General features: G+C 39.8%; 1 protein-coding gene across 8 annotated transcripts in view; it reads left to right on the top strand.

Moving 5' to 3' along the window:
* Positions 1-18,585, top strand: part of LOC139758637 (leucine-rich repeat and WD repeat-containing protein 1-like) — a 112,305-nt gene extending 93,720 nt beyond the window's left edge. For all 8 annotated transcript variants that reach the window (XM_071680169.1, XM_071680197.1, XM_071680189.1 and 5 more), the window contains 2 exons: positions 12,062-12,225; positions 14,266-18,585. In XM_071680169.1, the coding sequence (XP_071536270.1) occupies positions 12,062-12,225; positions 14,266-14,415 (314 nt within the window). In that variant the 3' untranslated portion in view covers positions 14,416-18,585. The remainder of the gene's footprint in view (positions 1-12,061; positions 12,226-14,265) is intronic.
* Positions 18,586-25,287: the final 6,702 nt, after the last annotated feature.

Raw genomic sequence — 25,287 nt, 5'->3', positions numbered from 1 at the left:
CATATATCCTCTTGGTCAATCTTTCCTCACTCATTCTCTCCATGTGCCCAAACCATTTCAAAACACCCTCTTCTGCTCTCTCAACCACGCTCTTTTTATTTCCACACATCTCTCTTACCCTTACATTACTTACTCGATCAAACCACCTCACACCACACATTGTCTTCAAACATCTCATTTCCAGCACATCCACCCTTCTACGCACAACTCTATCCATAGCCCACGCCTCGCAACCATACAACATTGTTGGAACCACTATTCCTTCAGACATACCCATTTTTGCTTTCGGAGATAATGTTCTCGACTTCCACACATTCTTCAAGGCTCCCAGGATTTTCTCCCCCTCCCCCACCCTATGATTCACTTTCGCTTCCATGGTTCCATCCGCTGCCAGATCCACTCCCAGATATCTAAAACACTTTACTTCCTCCAGTTTTTCTCCATTCAAACTTACCTCCCGATTGACTTGACCCTCAACCCTACTGCACCTAATAACCTTGCTCTTCACATTTACTCTTAACTTTCTTCTTTCACACACTTTACCAAACTCAGTCACCAGCTTCTGCAGTTTCTCACATGAATCAGCCACCAGCTCTGGATCATCAGCGAACAACAACTAACATTTACATATTTACATATACATTTTTTTTTTTTTTTGTAATGTTTGCCATTTTCCAGTGCAGCTAGGTAATGCCAAGAACAGACAAGAAAGTTTCATTTGCTTACAGCCATGCTTTAGCTGATGTATAGTGTGCTGAAACCAGATCCCCTGTCCACAGCCAGACCCCACATACTTATTTTCCCCATACTTGTTTACCATTCCCATGTTAAAAAGGCAAGCACTAGGAACAGACGAAGAAATTCGCTCACATCGTTTCTCAAGCTTTCATGGAATGAGAGGAGGATCATTGTTAGAGAAAGGTTTGGTAGTAAGCAGAGTGTATTTTAGAAATCTGAGCAGGGTGTGCTGAAAAGGTTTGGAAATATGGAAAAGGACAGTGAAGAAGAACTAAGAGGTTATATGCATCAAAAGTGGAGGAAATAAGGAGAAACAGGATGAGATTTAGAGATGGAGTGAGATATGCATTGGGTTTTCAGCAAATGTATGTTGTTTCTTGCAGGATGGTGTGAGACATGCATGGAATGGAGTGAAGTAGAGCAGTGTGGTACATAGGGGCAACAAGCTGTCAGTGGGCAGAATTAGGGCTTGTGAGGTAATCAGGGATGCAGATAGTGTGTATGTGTTGTTGGTACATTATGTATAACAGCTACAGAGTGGACATGCACAAATTAGTGCCATTTCTTCTGTTCCTGACTTCCTCGTTAATATGAGAAATGGTAAACATATAAAAAAAACAAAAGAAATAGGTGAAAAAGATGAAAAATATTTTTAATCTTATGAATTGAAACTTACCCCAAGTGTCATAGGAGATAATCCTTACTGGCATATACCAAAGTGGCCAATTCTAAGTAAGATAAAAAATACCCTACCTTATATCGATATGAATAAGTGCACAAAAAATAGATAAGCCTACCTGGTTTAGAAAAAAAAAAAACATTATTTACAAGGTTGTGTAATTCTAGATACAAGCAGGAGGAGCTGTGAGTGGTAGTGGGTGTGCTATTGATACTGTAGGTCTGTGAAGGTGTACAAGCAACTGTTCACTTTGGATATTAGCATGTGATAGAGGCTTTTAGGCAGCTCTAGTGACTTGTCCTTTGTTAGACTGCTATCTTTGGTATGCCAACAGGGCCTACAATATACATAAAATTCAACTTGTGAAAGGAAATTATGTTTGCATATTGATGCCAGTAGTATGCATTAATTATCACCCAAAGCACCAAAAAGGTTAATAATGACAGAACCCTTGTAACATTACAGAAAGGGATCCTGTTTGATATATTTGAAGTGTCACTGATGTATAGTGGGCAGTATGATGTCATACAGTGGGCATGTAAAGTGCTCGATGGAAACCACAGGTCTATGGGACTTGGCTGTGGATAGGAGGCTTTGGTTTCAGTGCATCATACATGACAACCAAAGAGTGGATGTGAGCTAATGAGGTCAATCCTCATCTTTCTCTGGCACTGGAAATGGCAAACAAGAATGAAAACAAAAGAAAAATGTCACCTTCTCCCTTTCATACCTGTTTGCTTTCCTCACATGAGAGAGGTAGCATCCAGAACAAATGACTGAGCCTTTGAGCCATGTATTACTACCAAATATATAGGTGGTTTATTTGCTTTTTTGATATTGTAGAAAATATGCTTAAGCCAAGTTGCTTGCAGCAGTAGGCAACACTGCATATGTAGCAAATGTTTACTGCTATCATAGCCATGTAGAGTGAAAAGAAATTAGAGTGAGAAAAAGGACAAAGAAATTAATCAGCGCTCCACAAATTTTTGAAGACCTGACTTTAAAGGTAGAAGGGACGTAGGAGTTCCTAAGAGTACCTTTTAAGTACCTTTTTTTTTTTTTTTTTTTCCCGCTCTCTCCCGCGTTTGCGAGGTAGCGCAAGGAAACAGACGAAAGAAATGGCCCACACCACCCACATACACATGTATATACATACGTCCACACACGCAAATATACATACCTACACAGCTTTCCATGGTTTACCCCAGACGCTTCACATGCCTTGATTCAATCCACTGACAGCACGTCAACCCCGGTATACCACATCGCTCCAATTCACTCTATTCCTTGCCCTCCTTTCACCCTCATGCATGTTCAGGCCCCGATCACACAAAATCTTTTTCACTCCATCTTTCCACCTCCAATTTGGTCTCCCTCTTCTCCTCGTTCCCTCCACCTCCGACACATATATCCTCTTGGTCAATCTTTCCTCACTCATTCTCTCCATGTGCCCAAACCATTTCAAAACACCCTCTTCTGCTCTCTCAACCAAGCTCTTTTTATTTCCACACATCTCTCTTACCCTTACGTTACTTACTCGATCAAACCACCTCACACCACACATTGTCCTCAAACATCTCATTTCCAGCACATCCATCCTCCTGCGCACAACTCTATCCATAGCCCACGCCTCGCAACCATACAACATTGTTGGAACCACTATTCCTTCAAACATACCCATTTTTGCTTTCCAAGATAATGTTCTCGACTTCCACACATTCTTCAAGGCTCCCAGAATTTTTCGCCCCCTCCCCCACCCTATGATCCACTTCCGCTTCCATGGTTCCATCCGCTGCCAGATCCACTCCCAGATATCTAAATCACTTCACTTCCTCCAGTTTTTCTCCATTCAAACTCACCTCCCAATTGACTTGACCCTCAACCCTACTGTACCTAATAACCTTGCTCTTATTCACATTTACTCTTAACTTTCTTCTTTCACACACTTTACCAAACTCAGTCACCAGCTTCTGCAGTTTCTCACATAAATCAGCCACCAGCGCTGTATCATCAACGAACAACAACTGACTCACTTCCCAAGCTCTCTCATCCCCAACAGACTTCATACTTGCCCCTCTTTCCAAAACTTTAAGTACCTATGTTAAGGTTTACCCATGATGGCAGAGCTAGTATGTAGAGGAAAAATTGAGGGAAGGATAAAAATTCCTCAGCTTTGCTGGTCAGGGAAAGGTACTGTTATAACTCTTTCGTCATGCAGCCAGTTTTCACACTAGAACCATGGGAAGCACTAGCCAGATACATACAATGGGTCCAGGCATTGGTGGCATGGACACTCGCAAACAGTTCATAAGAGCACTGACTGAAATGATGTATGTAAAACAGGTAGAGGATAGCAACATTACAGCAGTCAGGAAGGGATGGATGGAGAAGGATGATCCATGGAGAATTAACAAAACAGAAGGCTTTTTATTCTTACCTTGTTGGTTAGAGGTGAAGGAAGATTGGACTCAGATATGTAATTATGTATTTGTATTGTCTGGAGTGGGAGTTTTACACTTGTGGGGCTCCATCCTAGAACTTTCTATTTGATACAACTTATGAAGTTTCTGTATGCCATAATTCTTTTCTGGTAAGCCACCAGTGATATAAATGCACTTCCTTAACATCTTTTTTCACAGTTTTCTTGCTTGATTTCATGTTATGCCCTTTTTTTCAGTTTTATGTTTATAGCCTTAAAGGTTGTGGTCATGTCACCCCTCACTTCTTTCTTCAAAATTAGGCAAATTTAAAGCATCTTACCTTTCCATGCTGGGTCAAATGAAACCCTTTTAACTGTGAAGTGGTTACTAAAGAAGAATTATTATGCTACATATACACACCCCTAACTTTTAGGAAGCAGACTTTTATGATGTTGATTGTAGGATTACCAGGATATCATATTTGTGTTATCGCTTGGTTGAATTGTAGTCTCAGAATTGAACAGAGAGGAACAAGTGCCATTTAAAAAGATTTTAGTATTTATTTTTTATTTTCTATTTCATTCATTTTTTTTTTTTATATATATATTCGCCATTTCCTGGATTAGCAAGGTAGCGTTAAGAACAGAGAACTGAGTCTTAGAGGGAATATCCTCACTTGGCCCCCCTTCTCTGTTCCTCTTTTGGAATATTAAACGAGAGGGGAGGATTTCCAGCCCCCTGCTCCCTCACCTTTAAGTCGCCTCCTACGACACGCATGGAATACGTAGCATGTATTCTTTCTCCCCCATCCCCAGGGATATCATTTTATATTTATCGTGTCATTTATACTGGGGTCGACATGCTGTCAATGGACTGAACCAGGGTATGTGAAACGTCTGGGGTAAACCATGGAAAGGTCTGTAGGGCCTGGATGTGGATAGGGAGCTGTGTTTTCAGTGCATTACACATGACAGCTAGAGACTGAGTATGAACTGTGGCCTTTTTTGTCGGGTTTCTTGGTGCTACCTCTCTGAAGCAGGGGGTAGCGATGCTGTTTCCTGTGGATGGGATAGTGCCAGGAATGGAGAAAGAGATTGCATTTTATTTATATTTATTTATTTATTTATTTTGCTTTGTCGCTGTCTCCCGCGTTAGCGAGGTAGCGCAAGGAAACAGACAAAAGAATGGCCCAACCCGCCCACATACACATGTTTATACATACACGTCCACACACGCAAATATACATACCTATACATCTCAATGTACACATATATATACACACACAGACATATACATATATACACATGTACATAATTCATACTGTCTGCCTTTTATTTGTTCCCATCGCCACCTCACCACACATGGAATAACAACCCCCTCCTCCCTCATGTGTGCGAGGTAGCGCTAGGAAAAGACACCAAAGGCCCCATTCGTTCACACTCAGTCTCTAGCTGTCATGTAATAATGCACCGAAATCACAGCTCCCTTTCCACATCCAGGCCCCACACACTTTCCATGGTTTACCCAGACGCTTCACATGCCCTGGTTCAATCCATTGACAGCACGTCGACCCCGGTATACCACATCGTTCCAATTCACTCTATTCCTTGCACGCCTTTCACCCTCCTGCATGTTCAGGCCCCGATCACTCAAAATCTTTTTCACTCCATCTTTCCACCTCCAGTTTGGTCTCCCACTTCTCCTCGTTCCCTCCACCTCTGACACATATATCCTCTTGGTCAATCTTTCCTCACTCATTCTGTCCATGTGACCAAACCATTTCAAAACACCCTCTTCTGCTCTCTCAACCACACTCTTTTTATTTCCACACATCTCTCTTACCCTTACATTACTTACTCGATCAAACCACCTCACACCACATATTGTCCTCAAACATCTCATTTCCAGCACATCCACCCTCCTGCGCACAACTCTATCCATAGCCCATGCCTCGCAACCATACAACATTATTGGAACCACTATTCCTTCAAACATAGCCATTTTTGCTTTCCGAGATAATGTTCTCGACTTCCAAACATTCTTCAAGGCTCCCAGAATTTTCGCCCCCTCCCCCACCCTATGATTCACTTCCGCTTCCATGGTTCCATCCACTGCCAGATCCACTCCCAGATATCTAAAACTCTTTACTTCCTCCAGTTTTTCTCCATTCAAACTTACCTCCCAATTGACTTGACCCTCAACCCTACTGTACCTAATTACCTTGCTCTTATTCACATTTACTCTTAACTTTCTTCTTTCACACACTTTACCAAACTCAGTCACCAGCTTCTGCAGTTTCTTACCTGAATCAGCCACCAGCGCTGTATCATCAGCGAACAACAACTGACTCACTTCCCAAGCTCTCTCATCCACAACAGACTGCATACTTGCCCCTCTTTCCAAAACTGTTGCATTCACCTCCCTAACAACCCCATCCATAAACAAATTAAACAACCATGGAGACATCACACACCCCTGCCGCAAACCTACATTCACTGAGAACCAATCACTTTCCTCTCTTCCTACCCATACATATGCCTTACATCCTCAATAAAAACTTTTCACTGCTTCTAACAACTTGCCTCCCACACCATATATTCTTAAAACCTTCCACAGAGCATCTCTATCAACTCTATCATATGCCTTCTCCAGATCCATAAATGCTACATACAAATCCATTTGTTTTTCTAAGTATTTCTCACATACATTCTTCAAAGCAAACACCTGATCCACACATCCTCTTCCACTTCTGAAACCACACTGCTCTTCCCCAATCTGATGCTCTGTACATGCCTTCACCCTCTCAATCAATACCCTCCCATATAATTTACCAGGAATACTCACTAAACTTATACCTCTGTAATTTGAGCACTCACTCTTATCCCCTTTGCCTTTGTACAATGGCACTATGCAAGCATTCCGCCAATCCTCAGGCACCTCACCATGAATCATATTTTTTTTTTATTATTATACTTTGTCGCTGTCTCCCGCGTTTGCGAGGTAGCGCAAGGAAACAGACGAAAGAAATGGCCCAACCCCCCCCCCATACACATGTATATACATACGTCCACACACGCAAATATACATACCTACACAGCTTTCCATGGTTTACCCCAGACGCTTCACATGCCCTGCTTCAATCCACTGACAGCACGTCAACCCCGGTATACCACATCGCTCCAATTCACTCTATTCCTTGCCCTCCTTTCACCCTCCTGCATGCTCAGGCCCCGATCACACAAAATCTTTTTCACTCCATCTTTCCACCTCCAATTTGGTCTCCCTCTTCTCCTTGTTCCCTCCACCTCCGACACATATATCCTCTTGGTCAATCTTTCCTCACTCATCCTCTCCACGTGCCCAAACCACTTCAAAACACCCTCTTCTGCTCTCTCAACCACGCTCTTTTTATTTCCACACATCTTTCTTACCCTTACGTTACTCACTCGATCAAACCACCTCACACCACACATTGTCCTCAAACATCTCATTTCCAGCACATCCATCCTCCTGCGCACAACTCTATCCATAGCCCACGCCTCGCAACCATACAACATTGTTGGAACCACTATTCCTTCAAACATACCCATTTTTGCTTTCCGAGATAATGTTCTCGACTTCCACACATTCTTCAAGGCCCCCAGGATTTTCGCCCCCTCCCCCACCCTATGATCCACTTCCGCTTCCATGGTTCCATCCGCTGCCAGATCCACTCCCAGATATCTAAAACACTTCACTTCCTCCAGTTTTTCTCCATTCAAACTCACCTCCCAATTGACTTGACCCTCAACCCTACTGTACCTAATAACCTTGCTCTTATTCACCATGAATCATACATACATTAAATAACCTTACCAACCAGTCAACAACACAGTCACCCCCTTTTTTAATAAATTCCACTGCAATACCATCCAAACCTGCTGCCTTGCGGGCTTTCATCTTCCGCAAAACTTTTACTACCTCTTCTCTATTTACCAAATCATTTTCCCTAACCCTCTCACTTTGCACACCACCTCGACCAAAACACCCTATATCTGCCACTCTATCATCAAACACATTCAACAAACCTTCAAAATACTCACTCCATCTCCTTCTCACATCACCACTACTTGTTATCACCTCCCCATTAGCCCCCTTCACTGAAGTTCCCATTTGCTCCCTCGTCTTACGCACTTTATTTACCTCCTTCCAAAACATCTTTTTATTCTCCCTGAAATTTAATGATACTCTCTCACCCTAACTCTCATTTGCCCTCTTTTTCACCTCTTGCATCTTTCTCTTGACGACCTGCCTCTTTCTTATATACCTCTCCCACTCATTTGCATTTTTTCCCTGCAAAAATCGTCCAAATGCCTCTCTCTTGTCTTTCACTAATAATCTTACTTCTTCATCCCACCACTCACTACCTTTTCTAATCAACCCACCTCCCATGCTTCTCATGCCACAAGCATCTTTTGTGCAAGCCATCACTGCTTCCCTAAATACATCCCATTCCTCCCCCACTCCCCTTACCTCCTTTGTTCTCACCTTTTTCCATTCTGTACTCAGTCTCTCCTGGTACTTCCTCACACAAGTCTCCTTCCCAAGCTCTCTTACTCTCACCACTCTCTTCACCCCAACATTCTCTCTTCTTTTCTGAAAACCCCCACAAATCTTCACCTTCGCCTCCACAAGATAATGATCAGACATCCCTCCAGTTGCACCTCTCAGCACAGTAACATCCAAAAGTCTCTCTTTCATGCGTCTATCAATTAACACGTAATCCAATAACGCTCTCTGGCCATCTCTCCTACTTACATACGTATACTTATGTATATCTCGCTTTTTAAACCAGGTATTCCCAATCACCAGTCCTTTTTCAGCACATAAATCTACAAGCTCTTCACCATTTCCATTTACAACACTGAATACTCCATGTATACCAATTATTCCCTCAACTGCCACATTACTCACCTTTGCATTCAAATCACCCATCACTATAACCCGGTCTTGTGCATCAAAACCACTAACACACTCATTCAGCTGCTCCCAAAACACATGCCTCTCATGATCTTTCTTCTCATGCCCAGGTGCATATGCACCAATAATCACCCATCTCTCTCCATCAACTTTCAGTTTTACCCATATCAATCTAGAATTTACTTTCTTACACTCTATCACATACTCCCACAACTCCTGATTCAGGAGTAGTGCTACTCCTTCCCTTGCTCTTGTCCTCTCACTAACCCCTGACTTTACTCCCAAGACATTCCCAAACCACTCTTCCCCTTTACCCTTTAGCTTCGTTTCACTCAGAGCCAAAACATCCAGGTTCCTTTCCTCAAACATACTACCTATCTCTCCTTTTTTCTCATCTTGGTTACATCCACACACATTTAGACACCCCAATCTGAGCCTTCGAGGAGGATGAGCACTCCTTGCGTGACTCCTTCTTCTGTTTCCCCTTTTAGAAAGTTAAAATACAAGGAGGGGAGGGTTTCTGGCCCCCTGCTCCCGTCCCCTTTAGTTGCCTTCTACGACACGTGAGGAATGCGTAGGAAGTATTCTTTCTCCCCTATCCCCAGGGATAGGGGAGAATTTAAATGTGTTTGTGCATTCCCATTCACAGATCAGGCCCAGGTCCAGATTGAGAGAGGAGATATTTTCAGTTAGAGAAAGAATAGATATCAGAGTGAGGAGGGTAGGGTATGTTAGTTTGTGTAAAGTGGAATCACTTGCATAAGAGTAAATAAAATTAAGTTGAAGAGAGATCATATAATAAGGGAGGATAAAAAGTGATAGGAAGAACCCTGCAGAGCAACATGGGTGATAGAATATAACAGGGAAGTCACTCCATCAACAACTTGTTATGTATCAGGTAGGGATAAAGCTGTGCATTAGTGAACAGATAGAAGCATAGAAAACAGAAAAGGAGTTTAGAAAGTAAAGACATGTACCTTACCCCTTGAGATGCTTTTGAAAATTTAAGGGAAACAACAAGACTCACCAAAATCACCAAAGAGAGGAAGACTAGAAGTGAGTTTTGTAGGAAGCCATATCTGTGATCAGAATGAAAGGCTTGGGATTCAAAGTGTGTGAGAAATTAAGGGTTAAGGAGTGTCAGACTTTGGAGAGAGTAAAAGTGAGATCGCTGGGATGATAGTTAGAAGGATTACAGGTACCTTCATCTCTCTCTCTCTCTCTCTCTCACCTTCTCTTTGATATCGCTTTGATACTACATTCTGTTCCTGAAATTGAGACTTTGCTGTTATTGTATGTGTGGAAATTGTTTACTATTGTCCAGACCCCATGAATCCACCCCTTCTCCCCTTACACATGAAATGCTAATATGTTTACTATCATTTGCTTTACAGATCTAGGCTATTTGTGATATATATAAAAGGATAATCATCAAACCAATATAATGAATTATGCTTTGTTTTAACTTTGGCAACATTGATTGGTGAACAATGTAGTGATAAATCAAATTCTTTTTGTATTTGCTAACTGTGTATACCATATATAGTATTTGGACCATAATCTGTTGGCCCATCTTTCTAAAACTCCAAACATTTGTCATGAGAGGTTATCCCTGGGGATAGGGGGAGAAAGAATACTTCCCACGCATTCCCTGCGTGTCGTAGAAGGCGACTAAAGGGGACGGGAGCGGAGGGCTAGAAACCCTCCCCTCCTTGTATTTCAATTTACTGAAAGGGGAAACAGAAGAAGGAGTCATGCCGGGAGTGCTCATTCTCCTCGAAGGCTCAGATTGGGGTGTCTAAATGTGTGTGGATGTAACAAGATGAGAAAAAAAAGAGAGATAGGTACTATGTTTGAGGAAAGGGACCTGGATGTTTTGGCTCTGAGCGAAACGAAGCTAGAGGTCTGGACTCTAGAATATAGGCCTATGTGTGTTTTTATTGATCTAGACACATGAAAGAGACTTGGGAACAATGTAAAACTTGAAGAGCATATCATTTAGTAGGAAGACTGGTGGAGGCAATTCTTGGGAACCGTGTAAGATTTGAAGAGCATATCATGTAGTAGAAAGACTGTGGTGGCTGTTCTGCCATTTGTAGAGTCAAGCATGTGTGAGATGTAACAACAGAGTGAACAGCAGAAATTAGATGAAAATGGGAGTGAGTAAATGCTTTATGTACCTGTTGTTTGTTATGCAATTAGGGAAAGTTTGGCAAAGTTTGAATGCTGTGTTAATGTAGAATAAAGATTTAAGAGAGATTGAACATTAAGAGGCATTAGTATAAAGTGGAAGATAAAGTGATGATGGTGGAATCTATAGTGGTATTACATTTGTTCAGTAACTTGGAAGTTTGTATAAAGAAAGAAAACTACACTTATTTGAAAGTTAGATGGAAGTTTGTTTTGTTTGAAAGAGGAGTCATGACAGAGAGAAATAGGGTTGGAATCCATAATATTATAGTGTATAAAAGAGTGACGACGGTGGAATCTATTGGGGTATTACATTAGTTCAGTAACTTGGAAGTTCGTATAAAGGGAGAAAACTACATTCATTTTAAAGTTAGATGGAAGTTTGTTGTATTTGAAAGAGGAGTCATGAGAGAGAAATAGGGTTGGAATCCATAATATTATAGTGTATGAAAAATGATGACGTGTCTGAGATGAGAGAGAAAAGTAGGAAAAATTTTTAGGAGACAAGACTAAGGAAAAAGGATAGAGTTATGGTATGGCTGACTTGGTTGTATGACTTGATAGGTTGGTAGAGATATGTGGTTCTATTTTTGATGTTTTGAGAGGAGCTAGAATGCAAAAGAGATGAGATGCAGTGAGAGCATTGATTAGGATTAGAGTTGTATCAGGAGATATTGTTTAAAGAATTATATTTTGTCATGTGCTGTGAAGATGTATAGTGTGAGGATGCTGGTGTAAGTAGAGATGGTAGTCTCCTTTGATGAATAGATTTGTTTACAAGGTATACTAAGATGCATCTTTGTTAGCAGTGAAACACTTTTGCATTATATAAGGATGATTTTAGATGAAGTGAAAGGCTTAATGCTCTTGGTCATGTGATTGGGATTGGAATTAAAGGTAACAGATGGAAAGATAGATAATATCATACTTTACATCTTGAAAGATTCCTGTACATTCCTAACAGTATATTTTATTTATTTATTGTATTCATAGTCACCCTAGGACATCTTCCCATGTAGTATAATGAAAGAGATGGTCATCAGAGCACTTTATAATTTGATTTCATGTATTGCAGGATCATGTATTCTTGTATGTGGTGATGACAAAGGAGCGTTGTGGGTGTATGACCTCGCTGATTATGTTTCTGGTAAAGTTAGCAGTCCACTAACAGAAGGACCACAGCTGCCACTAGTGGAGCCTGTCAAGATCTTAGAATGGCCTGAATTGGAAGATGCGGAGGTGAGTTATTTGATTTTTTTTTCCAATAGCATTTCTTGCTTTAGTGAAGTAGCATCTGGGTCAAACATATAGTGGGCACACATGCAGTCTCAAACTGTTATGCATATTGCTCCTACCCCAGAGGCTACCATCCTTAATCAAGCCCTCCATTTCATTTTTCTATCTTCAACAAGATATACCTGCTCTGCCATCATAGCAAAACCTTGTCATAACTACTTGGAGATACTCCTGCTTGCTCCTTCATTTTCTGAGACATTGATTTTTGTCAATATTTCTTTAAACATTCTCTCCATCTGTCCAAATCAGTTTAACACACACAGTATTACCAGACTCCAGGTACTTGTTTACCAAATGGTGTCCTTGCTGCATCTCTTTGTTTATATCAACTTATATTTCTTTCTTGTATCTCCCCTGACGATGTGATTATTACACAAAAGTGTGCTTGGGAATTTATCGTGTTTCATTTCCCTGTGGACTCATAGGAATATACTTGATCACACGCTAAATTGTGATCCTTTCCACTGTGGATACATATACATATCAGCATATTTATTTATTTATACTTTGTTGCTGTCTCCCGCATTAGCGAGGTAGCGCAAGGAAACAGACAAAAGAGTGGCCCATCCCACCCACATACACATGTACATACATACACGTCCACATACAGCACATATACATATCTATACATCGCAGACTATACATATTTACACATGTACATAATTCATACTATCTGCCCTTATTCATTATATATCAACATATACACATTCTTGCATGACAGCTAGAGACTGAGTGTGAACGAATGGGGCCTTTGTTGCCTTTTCCTAGCGCTACCTCACACACATGGGGGGGGGGGGATGGTATTCCATGTGTGGCGATAGGAATGAATAAAGGCAGATAATGTGAATTGTGTGCATGGGTATATATGTATGTGTCTGTGTGCGTATATATATGTGTACATTGAGATGTATAGGTATGTATATTTGCGTGTGTGGACGTGTATGTATATACATGTGTATGGGGGTGGGTTGGGCCATTTCTTTCGTCTGTTTCCTTGCGCTACCTCGCAAACGCGGGAGACAGTGACAAAGCAAAATGAATAAATAAATTTTTTTTTTTATTTTGCTTTGTCGCTGTCTCCCGCATTTGCGAGGTAGCACAAGGAAACAGAAGAAAGAAATGGCCCAACCCACCCCCATACACATGTATATACACACACGTCCACACACGCAAACCTACACACCCATACATCTCAATGTACACACATATATATATATACACACAGATACATACATATATACCCATGCACACAATTCACACTGCCTGCCTTTATTCATTCCCATCGCCACCTCGCCACACATGGAATACCATCCCCCTCCCCCTCATGTGTGCGAGGTAGCGCTAGGAAAAGATAACAAAGGCCCCATTCGTTCACACTCAGTCTCCAGCTGTCATGCAATAATGCCCGAAACCACAGCTCCCTTTCCACATCCAGACCCCACACAACTTTCCATGGTTTACCCCAGACGCTTCACATGCCCTGATTCAATCCACAATCCACATATATATATGCAGACATATACACACATACACAAGTACATATTTGTACTTTCTTGCTGTCATCCATTCCTGTCGCTACCCCATCCCACAGGAAACAGCATCACCACCCCCTGCTTCAGGGAGGTAGCAAGAGGAAAACAGACAAAAAAGGCCACATTCAGTCTCTAGCTGTCTTGTAATGCACCAAAACCACAGCTCCCTATTCACATCTAGGCCCCACAGACCTTTCCATGGTTTACCCCAGACATTTTGCATGCCCTGGTTCATATATATTTACATATCTAGTGCTTCTTCATCCTACACTTTCAAGACTACTAAGCTCTCAAACATATCCTTCTTTGCCTAAAGAGACACTGATCTATCCTGCATGCTCCCTATTGCAGCAAGGACTTTGGCCTCCATTTTCATTTTCAAACTCATGACAGCCTCCATAACTTTCCCAATGAAATGCTATCAAATATAACTGTCATCTCTTTTTCCCAGGTGGAGAAGGCTCGAAAACTTCGCCTCGACACTTATGACATAGTTGTTGACAAGTGCACAGTTTCTCCTGGAGGTCAACACATTGTTGCTGTTACTTCTAACAATATGGTGTGTATTTGGAAAAGAGGCAAGGAGCAAGATGATGATTAAGAAGCCATAAATAGCCAAGTTTCAAAATATACCAGAACAAGGTTTGGTGAACATCTAGTCTACCTCCTTACTGCCAGTCTGTACATCCTGTAAGTTGTTTTCTTTTATCCAAGGGTGGGTACAAAAGTGGGGGATTTGTATGTTGTGGATATTTTTTCTCTCTTTTCTTCAAAGGAAAAGAATGGGCTACTGTACTCAGTGTTATGTCATTCTTAACTTGATGTGTTCATTCTCATGAAGGGCGTATCACTGATGCTGGATGTTGATCTTAGCCTTTAAAAGCATATCTCTAACACTTGATATTCATGTAATATCCATACTGTTTGCCAGTAGAATTTTGGGAGAAATTATTTTCAACATGCTGCTATTGAAAGTGAGCATCCTGTGATTTAGGATAATGGACACGGGTTGACCATAGATCCTGCTTTAACCCAAAATATGCTCTACTGCTTCTATCAGAAATTTTAATTCTTCCAAAAAATTATTTCTGTTTTAGAGCAAGAAGTTTATTTTAGTATCTGTGGTACTTGATGTCACAATACAAGACGAGGTTGTTATTTTATGTTTTCTTGATGGTTGTCAGGAAGTTCCTGTTGATGGTACCTGTGTAAGAGGTACTGTGTAGGTATAGACTTTTTCTATCAAAACCAGATATCTTTTTAAACCTCTTGTACATATGTTTTATACATTGTGAACTTTGTTTCTGCTTAAGTAGAGAGCATTGCAGGTCATGAATTCAGTTTAGTACCAAAATGTCTTGCAAGATTGAAAAGAAATATTGTGATACAAATATTGAACCCCATACTGTATTGAATTGTAAGGTAATTGTAAATTAACTGAATGATGAAATATACTTGAATTTTTATTTTTATTTTTTCTGTTTATGAAAAATGTTCAAGTTATCACTTGGCCAGATAATATAAAAGAGAAATGAAACATCTACCATGAAAATTGGTAACCAGATGAAATTTAAGTTAGATGGAGGAAAGATTAAAAATGTAATTTTTTTCTTTATATGATGAAAGACACACTTTTCCAAAGAAGATAATAAAGGAATGAGAAAAATGTTTGGTATAGTTTTGCAGTCAGACACTCAGACCATTGAAGACAAGAAGCTGTCACTCAATTAACAAATCCTGAGATGCCAGTGATTTCGCAGCACCCAAGGGATATAGTGCCGTGAGATGCTATGTGACCGAGCCAGGAGAGTGGGCAGGAAAACAGTCATCTCTCAAGAGTTCAAACTAAAGTAAAGTATTGCAGCAAAAAGGAAGTGGCATGAAATGGGAAGTGATAGAGATACAATTGATAGGGTGAACTGCATTTTTCCTTCAATTCTCTGTGTTCCCATCACACTTAACCTATTTATAAGCTTTGTATTCTGTCATTCCCCTGCAACTTGAGCCAGAAATGGTGAAGGAAGAGCATATGGTTTATCTGGATTATTTACCACAATACAAAAGGCAGATGATATGAAAAACCTCTTATCATATTGTTAACACACTTGTGTTTCATTATTTTTTTTTTTTGCAACCCAGCATACTTGATTGAATTCCAAAAACTTAGATATCTTGCTATATTTCCAGGGCAGTTCTAAAAATCTTGGAGAATAGTTGCTGATGTTTTGTACATACTGTATTGGGCTAATGATGGGCAATCAAGGATTAATAGTTTTGGTATCAGCATAGGCAGGATCTGTTTGCTGTTTTTATGTTTGTAGTTGTGATTTTGAGTGATCGGGGCCAGAACATACAAGAGGGTGAAAGGCGTAAAGCATCTGGGGTAAACCATGGAAGGTTTTGTGATGCCTGGATGTGGAAAGGGAGCTGTGGTTTCGGTGCATTACACATGACAGCTATAGACTGAGTGTGAATGAATGTGGCCTTTTGTCTTTCCCTAGTGCTACCTTGTGTGGGGGAGGGGGGGAATGCTATTTTATGTGTGGCGGGGTGGCGATGGGAAAGGATGAAGGCAGCAAGTATGAATATGTACATGTGTATATTTGTATATGTCTGTTTTATTTTATTTTATTTTATTTCATTTTTTTTTTTTTTTTTTTTTTTTTTTTCTTATACTTTGTCGCTGTCTCCCGCGTTTGCGAGGTAGCGCAAGGAAACAGACGAAAGAAATGGCCCAACCCCCCCCCCATACACATGTACATACGTCCACACACGCAAATATACATACCTACACAGCTTTCCATGGTTTACCCCAGACGCTTCACATGCCTTGATTCAATCCACTGACAGCACGTCAACCCCGGTATACCACATCGCTCCAATTCACTCTATTCCTTGCCCTCCTTTCACCCTCCTGCATGTTCAGGCCCCGATCACACAAAATCTTTTTCACTCCATCTTTCCACCTCCAATTTGGTCTCCCTCTTCTCCTCGTTCCCTCCACCTCCGACACATATATCCTCTTGGTCAATCTTTCCTCACTCATTCTCTCCATGTGCCCAAACCATTTCAAAACACCCTCTTCTGCTCTCTCAACCACGCTCTTTTTATTTCCACACATCTCTCTTACCCTTACGTTACTCACTCGCTCAAACCACCTCACACCACACATTGTCCTCAAACATGTATAGGTGCATGTGTGGGCGTGTATGTATATGCATGTGTATGTGGTTGAGTTGGGCCATTCTTTAGTCTGTTTCCTTGTGCTACCTCGCTAACGCGGGAGACAGCAACAAAGTATAATAAATGAATAAATGAATATATGTGGCCAGATCTGTGACGTGATTGTGGAACTCGTTTTGCTAGAAAATTAAAGTTTTTAAGACTTTACATTGTAAATGGATGAACTGAGAATGGTTTCAGGGAGATGACTGTTTATGTTTGTTGGAGATGTGTCTTAAGTTTTACTATTGCTTGGTATTGAGGGAATTTGGTTGTACCGGTGATTCAGGTGTAAGGTTTAGTTATTTCTTAATTCCGGGAAGGGTTGGAGAGAGTGGCAGGGATGATTTGAGGTCTGTAGTATGCAGCTACAAAAAATTTTATTGCTGTCATTTCTACTTTCAGCAGATTTCTGTGGTAAATTATCTTGTGAGTGATGTTCCCCTAGTGTTTGTACATGATTAACAGGTTGAGTGGTTAATAACAGCATATAGGATTAACAGCTGTACTCAGTAATTTCAAGCTGGAACACTGACTGAACTTATCATTGGCATTACAGCATTACTTAGTAAAATGCTTGAGTTTATTGTATTAAGATATTGGTATCTGGGTTCTTGCTGGATTATGACTGTTCATGATGTGTATTTTGAAGACATTTTCCAAACCACTACCAATAATTGTGCTTATTCTAAATATGCTGGAACTTTACTTTGAAAAACAGTCACTGGCAACTTAAAGTTTGAAGATTATGGCCCTGTTTTAGATGCTGTCCTCTGGTTTGGTAAGATACAGATCTTATATATTCTACTTGTATCTGATGTTCGATTTCTATTGAGATTTTGAGATGCATCACCTGATTCACATGTATTTGATCTTGATATAGACTGAGGGGCTTATGAGATTAAGAGTGGAAGTGATTCTCATTATTTGCTTGGAAATTACACAAATGTAATTTCTGTGCACCTCTAAAAGTTGCAGGTATATATATTGGACCAGTTTGATTGATATACTTATACTTGTTTTTCAAACGTTGCGTATGAATCTTTCATGACTTGGACAGATTGTACATTCTGTATTACGTTGCATCTATCAACAACTGGTATTATAAGTAAAGATTGGTTTGATAAATCCACTAATTCATGTAGATATATTGGTACATCTATAGTATGAATGTTTGAATGTTGTGTGACTATCAAAAAGATTGGGAACTATTGTGTATGCCATTTGTGTAGTATTGGGTAATTATTATACTGAGTTGGTGTGCTACGCAAGCTGTAGAAGTACGAATTAAAGTAAAAAAAAAAAAAGAAAGAAGTCACCAGCTTGAGGGTTAATTGATTTATCATTACTGGGCATATGTGGACTTCAGCCTAGGCTAATGTTCTTTGTTGAAATTGTTATGTGAAGATGACAATTATTTTATGAAAACTTTTAGATTACTTACAGAAGCCACTTGTTTCCTGGAATATTTCAGTAAGATGTTTACTTGTTAAGCAAGATACTTAACCAGGCAGTGTTCTCTTTATTAAAACTGTATGTTGTAGATTAATGTACTTGGTATTCTTCACCCTTTTAGGATGGTAGGACTTTATATGTTAAAACTTCCTAAGCTACCACTGAATTCCCATATGTAAATTTTTTTTGCCTCTCGTTGCCTTTTTCCTTACATACAGAGAGGGGCTTAAAATTTTGCTGTAGAATTCTGTTTTGGCTTTTTGATCAAACTGCTACGCAGCTGTCTCTTGTTTACATCATTGTGCGTATAGAATAGAGGTCACTTTTGCATAGGGAGAAGGATATAAGGAAACATGACAATATTTTTATAATCAAGAAATGTTTGTAAAGAAGAGATGTGAGTGTTTTCTTCTCATTATTATAGTTTTTATTCCTTAATTTTGACTTATCTAGTATTATATTTATATATACATATTGAAGCGCCTCCCTCATCTTCTGAAAAAACCTCATGAATAATAACCTTGTGAATTTTAATGAACTTCCATGATATAACTCAAATTGCTTATTACTCGTCTTACATATCGGGTTTTAAGGTCTTCCTATATATATATCATGAACTTAGTGTAAGTTATGCTTGTGTTTGGTACTGAATTCCCATGGAAAATGCCAGTGTCGTTTAGATGCTATTTACTTAAGTCTGATTTACAAAATATTCTGACTAGTATTCAAATGATGATACTGACTTTGGGCTATAGTTACCTCTTCATTTGTATGCAGCTGTTATGATCAGAGTACTTTAGCAGTTTTTTTTTTTTTTTATCCTTTACCTTGCACTATGGGCTTTGGTCCCAACAAAAGTTTCTCTTATATATATCAGCCTATATATTGATAGTAAGCGCTGTCATGTAGCAATGATTCTATAGATTAATCATTTGGACCAGAAGCCTCATATATGAGCCACAGTTGCCTGACCCCTTGAATGATGTGGTGGTTCATATGTGCCATTTAACTTTTTAAACCATGCATACTTTCCAGGGCATTTATTCCATGGACACAAGTGACTGTTCTTAGATGTTAGAATACCTTGGGCATTTACTTTTGATGATGCTAAAGTTCTAATATTGTTTCTTCAGTTCAGCTGATTAAGATAAGGGGAAATATAGTAAAATTAATCAATTGGTCTTTTAAAAATTATTTCTTATTTTCATACTTTGATGGCAGCAGGTAGCAATGTAGCCTTCCTCTCAACATCCTGTCCATCACATCGTCTTTAAGGAAGATATTCCTTTTTTTCTTTCATGTTTTTGGTAACACAGCCTTTTTACAAAAATGTATATTTTGAAAACCAAAAATGTAAATAGTTTGACCTCACCTTTAGTCTGCAAACAGACTTGCAATGCTGAAGGGGTAGCAGAAATATGAAATCATATTTTAAGAATTCAGAAATAATAACTTCTGTAGTATCAAAACATTCAAAAGATACTGTGAAGGCTGTGTGCAAGAAAATTTTAGATCAAGGACAGTCAGATTATTTATTAGGTTGTATTTAAGCTCTCTACATTTTGTCACATTCACCTTGCATTACCAATATGTCTTGCTTTTAACAACCAAGTTAAGATAGAAATCATTTTATACCCAAAGAATTTGAAATTTGTGCCATTACAATCAAATTATCATGATAAAGAGCATCCCTGTATCTGTAATGATGCACCACTTAAGATTATGCAGTAGTAGAATTAATGTATATCCTGTCTTGAATTAGTGTAAACTTGTATTCTACATTTTTACATATAAATGAATTAGTTGTTCATTGCAATGCTAAAAAGTGCTACTTTAATATTAATTTCTGGAATAAGGGTCGATCCAAATTTATTTAGGAGCATTTTTGTAATATTGCCATAGCATATACATATATTTTCTTTCTATATATGATTGGTTCCCCTGCCTTGACAAGGTAGAATCAGGAACAAATGAACAATGGCCTTATATCTCCATATCCACTCCAATTGTTATTTACCATGTATTGAAAGCATCACCAACTATTTATAGCATATCCCTACACTCTACTCCTTTACTTCTTCATATATCATGTTTCAGCTTATTGGCACCACATTGACCCCCCATATACACTGGGCCCCTTTTCAGTAGTGGGATTGCAATCCAGAATTGTTCTTGTGGGCTGCTGCTGTTGTGGTACACGTTTCAGTCAGGTGAACTTGATTTATTACTTTTGATGCCCTGTGTTATTGAATGGTTAGGGATGTAACTTTTGTTTGCTGTCCTTCTGTGTTGTGATACGAATATCATGATAACAGTGTTTGAAGGAGAGAAGCATATGGGAGTTACTTTAAACACAAACAATATAGTCTCTCAAAGAGTATCATGATATCAGTATTTAAGAGAGAAAAGGATACAGAAGTTAATTTAAACCTTAGATATACAATCTCTGTCACACTTAACACTTGACAGAACTTAGCTGACACAACTCATTCTTCGTAACTCCAGATTTTCCTGTGATTTGCGCTTTGGACTAGCCTTGCCTTTTGGCAATATGGTAAGCTTAAGCAGTAGAATGTAGGAACATGACATAGAAACATTTGGTAGGATTAGTAGGTAGGAACATTAGGGGGAAGCATTAGCTAGAAGTAATTGGTTGTAACATTAGGCAGACACATTAAGTAGAAGTAGTCGCTCAGAACATTAATTAGGAGCCTCTGAAAATACTGTGCTAGAGTTGCCCTCTGCCAGTGGCCTGTTAAGGGTGAAGAACCAAAGACTGAGAGCAGCATTGGAGTTCAACAGTTATGGAGATTTTTGCTGTTGTCACCCTCATGAGGAAGTGTCTGAAGGGAACAGGCATCAGATATAGATAGATAATTACTGTATTGTCATTATCTTAAGATTTTTCTTTCTTTTAAACTATTCGCCATTTCCCGCGTTAGCGAGGTAGCGTTAAGAACAGAGGACTGGGCCTTTGTGGAATATCCTCACCTGGCCCCCCCCTCTGTTCCTTCTTTTGGAAAATTAAAAAAAAAACGAGAGGGGGGGATTTCCAGCCCCCCGCTCCCTCCCCTTTTAGTAGCCTTCTACGACACGCAGGAATACGTGGGAAGTATTCTTAATCCCCTATCCCCAGGGATAAAATCTTAAGATTTATTTTTATAAAATATAGCTTTTTTTTTCAGATCAATAAAAGATGTATCATTATTCTGACAACAGTTATTAGGCATTTACTCCATGCTTTCAACAATTAATGTTGCTGTGTGTCTAATATTTGTTAGTGTGTCTCTTTATTTCTCTCTGGTTACTAATCTTTACTCTTGTGAAATATGGGGAGAAAGGTCTGTATTCATGGGGCCCCTTTCTTCAGATTTGCTGTTAAGCAACTATTTAAGCTTTTGTATGCTGTCAGTATATGCAGCTTCATTGTTGGGATGGTTCTAAACACTAATTCTCTTATGACTAAAAAAGTGTATTGCTTCATTTGTCACTGTGTTTACAGAGGTGTCACATATCTACAGGGAGGGAAAAGAGGCATTCCACATGAATGAAATTTATTATTTTGAAAAGGCAAAGGCAAACTTCTCCACATCCAATAAAATCTTTCCAAATCATATTATCAGGGAGTGAATACACTGCCATAGTGCTTCACCTACTCTCTCCCAGTAACCTTCTCTCCAAAGAAACCCACTCCCTCACCACCTCAAGCCCCCATCTCCACATACTCTGTACCATTCAATATTGTCTGAATTAGTGTTTCTTTTACAAACTGGTTGCTGGAGATGGGATGTGCACCTCTCTCCCTTGTAATGTCCATTTCATACACAATCAACCTGCTTCACACCACTTATTGCTTTTATATATATATTTATTTATTTATTATACTTTGTCGCTGTCTCCACGTTAGCGAGGTAGCGCAAGGAAACAGACGAAAGAATGGCCCAACCCACCCACCTACACATGTATATACATACACGTCCACACACACACATATACATATATACACATGTACATAATTCATACTGTCTGCCCTTATTCATTCCCTTCGCCACCCCGCCACACATGAAATGAAAACCCCCTCCCCCGCATGTGCGCGAGGTAGCGCTAGGAAAAGACAACAAAGGCCACATTCATTCACACTCAGTCTCTAGCTGTCATGTATAATGCACCGAAACCACAGCTCCCATTCCACATCCAGGCCCCACAGAACTTTCCATGGTTTACCCTAGATGCTTCACATGCCCTAGTTCAATCCATTGACAGCATGTCGATCCCGGTATACCACATCATTCCAATTCACTCTATTCCATGCACACCTTTCACCCTCCTGCATGTTTAGGCCCCGATCACTCAAAATCTTTTTCACTCCATCTTTCCACCTCCAATTTGGTCTTCCACTTCTCCTCGTTCCCTCCACCTCTGACACATATATCCTCTTTGTCAATCTTTCCTCACTCATTCTCTCTATGTGACTAAACCATTTCAAAACACCCTCTTCTGCTCTCTCAACCACACTCTTTATTACCACACATCTCTCTTACCCTTACATTACTTACTCAATCAAACCACCTCACACCACATATTGTATTGTCCTCAAACATCTCATTTCCAGCACATCCACCCTCCTCCACACAACTCTATCTATAGCCCATGCCTCGCAACCATATAACATTGTTGGAACCACTATTCCTTCTAAGATACCCATTTTTGCTTTCCAAGATAACATTCTCGACTTCCACATTTTTCAACGCTCCCAGAACTTTCGCCCCCTCTCCCACCCTATGATTCACTTCCACTTCCATGGTTCCATCCGCTGCCAAATCCACTCCCAGATATCTAAAACACTTCATTTCCTCCAGTTTTTCTCCATTCAAACTTACCTCCCAATTGACTTGTCCCTCAACCCTACTGTACCTAATAACCTTACTCTTATTCACATTTACTCTCAGCTTTCTTCTTTCACACACTTTACCAAACTCAGTTACCATATATACATATATGTATATTTATGTTTTGTTTTTTTTCCCCTTACATATTTGCCATTTCCCACTTTAGTGAGGTAGCATCAAGGACAGCGAACCGAGTCTTTGAAGATAAATTCTCTCTTGGCCACCTTGTTTGTTCCTTCTTTTGGAAAATTAAGAACTTCTCCTACCCCTTTTAGTCGCCTTCTATGACATGCAGGGAATATGTGGGAAGTATTCTTTCTCCTCAATCCCCAGGGACATATATTATTTTTTACCTTGCAGTATGGGCTTTGGTCCCAACAAATGTTTCTCTTATATCAGCCCATGTATTGATAATAAGCCCTGTCAAGTAGCAATGATTCTAAAGATTAACCATACGTCTCTGTATGTGTATGTATGTATACATTAAAATGTATATGAATGTATATGTGCGTGTGTGGGTGTTTATGTATATACATGTATATGTAGGTAGGTTGGGCCATTCCTCGTCTGTTTCCTTACACTACCTCACTAATGTGGGAGATGGCGATTAAGTATAATAAATAGGTAAAATAATTATTATTTATTTATTTCATTATACTTGATCACCGTTTCCTGTGTCAGTGAGGTAGCACCAGGAAACAGACGAAGAACGGCCCATCCACTCTTATACGCATACACAGACATATACATGTACATATTCAAACTTGCTTGCCTTCATCCATTCCTGGTGCTACCCTGTCCCACAGGAAACAGCATCACTACCCCCTGCTTCAGCAAGGCAGCACCAGGGAGACAGACAAAAAAATGCCACATTTGTTCACACTCAGTCTCTAGTTGTCATGTGTAATGCACCAAAACCATAGCTCCCTATCCACATCTAAGCCCCACAGACCTTTCCATAGTTTACCCCAGACGTTTCACATGCCCTGGTTCAGTCCATTGACATAACGTCGACCTGGTATACCACATCATTCCAATTCACTCTATTCCATGCACACCTTTCACCCTCCTGCATGTTTAGGCCCCGATCACTCAAAATCTTTTTCACTCCATCTTTCCACCTCCAATTTGGTCTTCCACTTCTCCTCGTTCCCTCCACCTCTGACACATATATCCTCTTTGTCATCTTTCCTCACTCATTCTCTCTATGTGACTAAACCATTTCAAAACACCCTCTTCTGCTCTTCAACCACACTCTTTATTACCACACATCTCTCTTACCTTACATTACTTACTCAATCAAACCACCTCACACCACATATTGTATTGTCCTCAAACATCTCATTTCCAGCACATCCACCCTCCTCCACACAACTCTATCTATAGCCCATGCCTCGCAACCATATAACATTGTTGGAACCACTATTCCTTCTAAGATACCCATTTTTGCTTTCCAAGATAACATTCTCGACTTCCACACATTTTTCAACGCTCCCAGAACTTTCGCCCCCTCTCCCACCCTATGATTCACTTCCACTTCCATGGTTCCATCCGCTGCCAAATCCACTCCCAGATATCTAAAACACTTCATTTCCTCCAGTTTTTCTCCATTCAAACTTACCTCCCAATTGACTTGTCCCTCAACCCTACTGTACCTAATAACCTTACTCTTATTCACATTTACTCTCAGCTTTCTTCTTTCACACACTTTACCAAACTCTGTTACCATATATACATATATGTATATTTATGTTTTGTTTTTTTTCCCCTTACATATTTGCCATTTCCCACTTTAGTGAGGTAGCATCAAGGACAGCGAACCGAGTCTTTGAAGATAAATTCTCTCTTGGCCACCTTGTTTGTTCCTTCTTTTGGAAAATTAAGAACTTCTCCTACCCCTTTTAGTC

Source organism: Panulirus ornatus, chromosome 2 (assembly GCF_036320965.1).
Source record: "Panulirus ornatus isolate Po-2019 chromosome 2, ASM3632096v1, whole genome shotgun sequence".
NCBI classification, from domain to species: domain Eukaryota; kingdom Metazoa; phylum Arthropoda; class Malacostraca; order Decapoda; family Palinuridae; genus Panulirus; species Panulirus ornatus.
The sequence above is the reverse complement of the archived record's forward strand: the minus strand, read 5'-3'. Positions and strand labels throughout refer to the sequence as shown.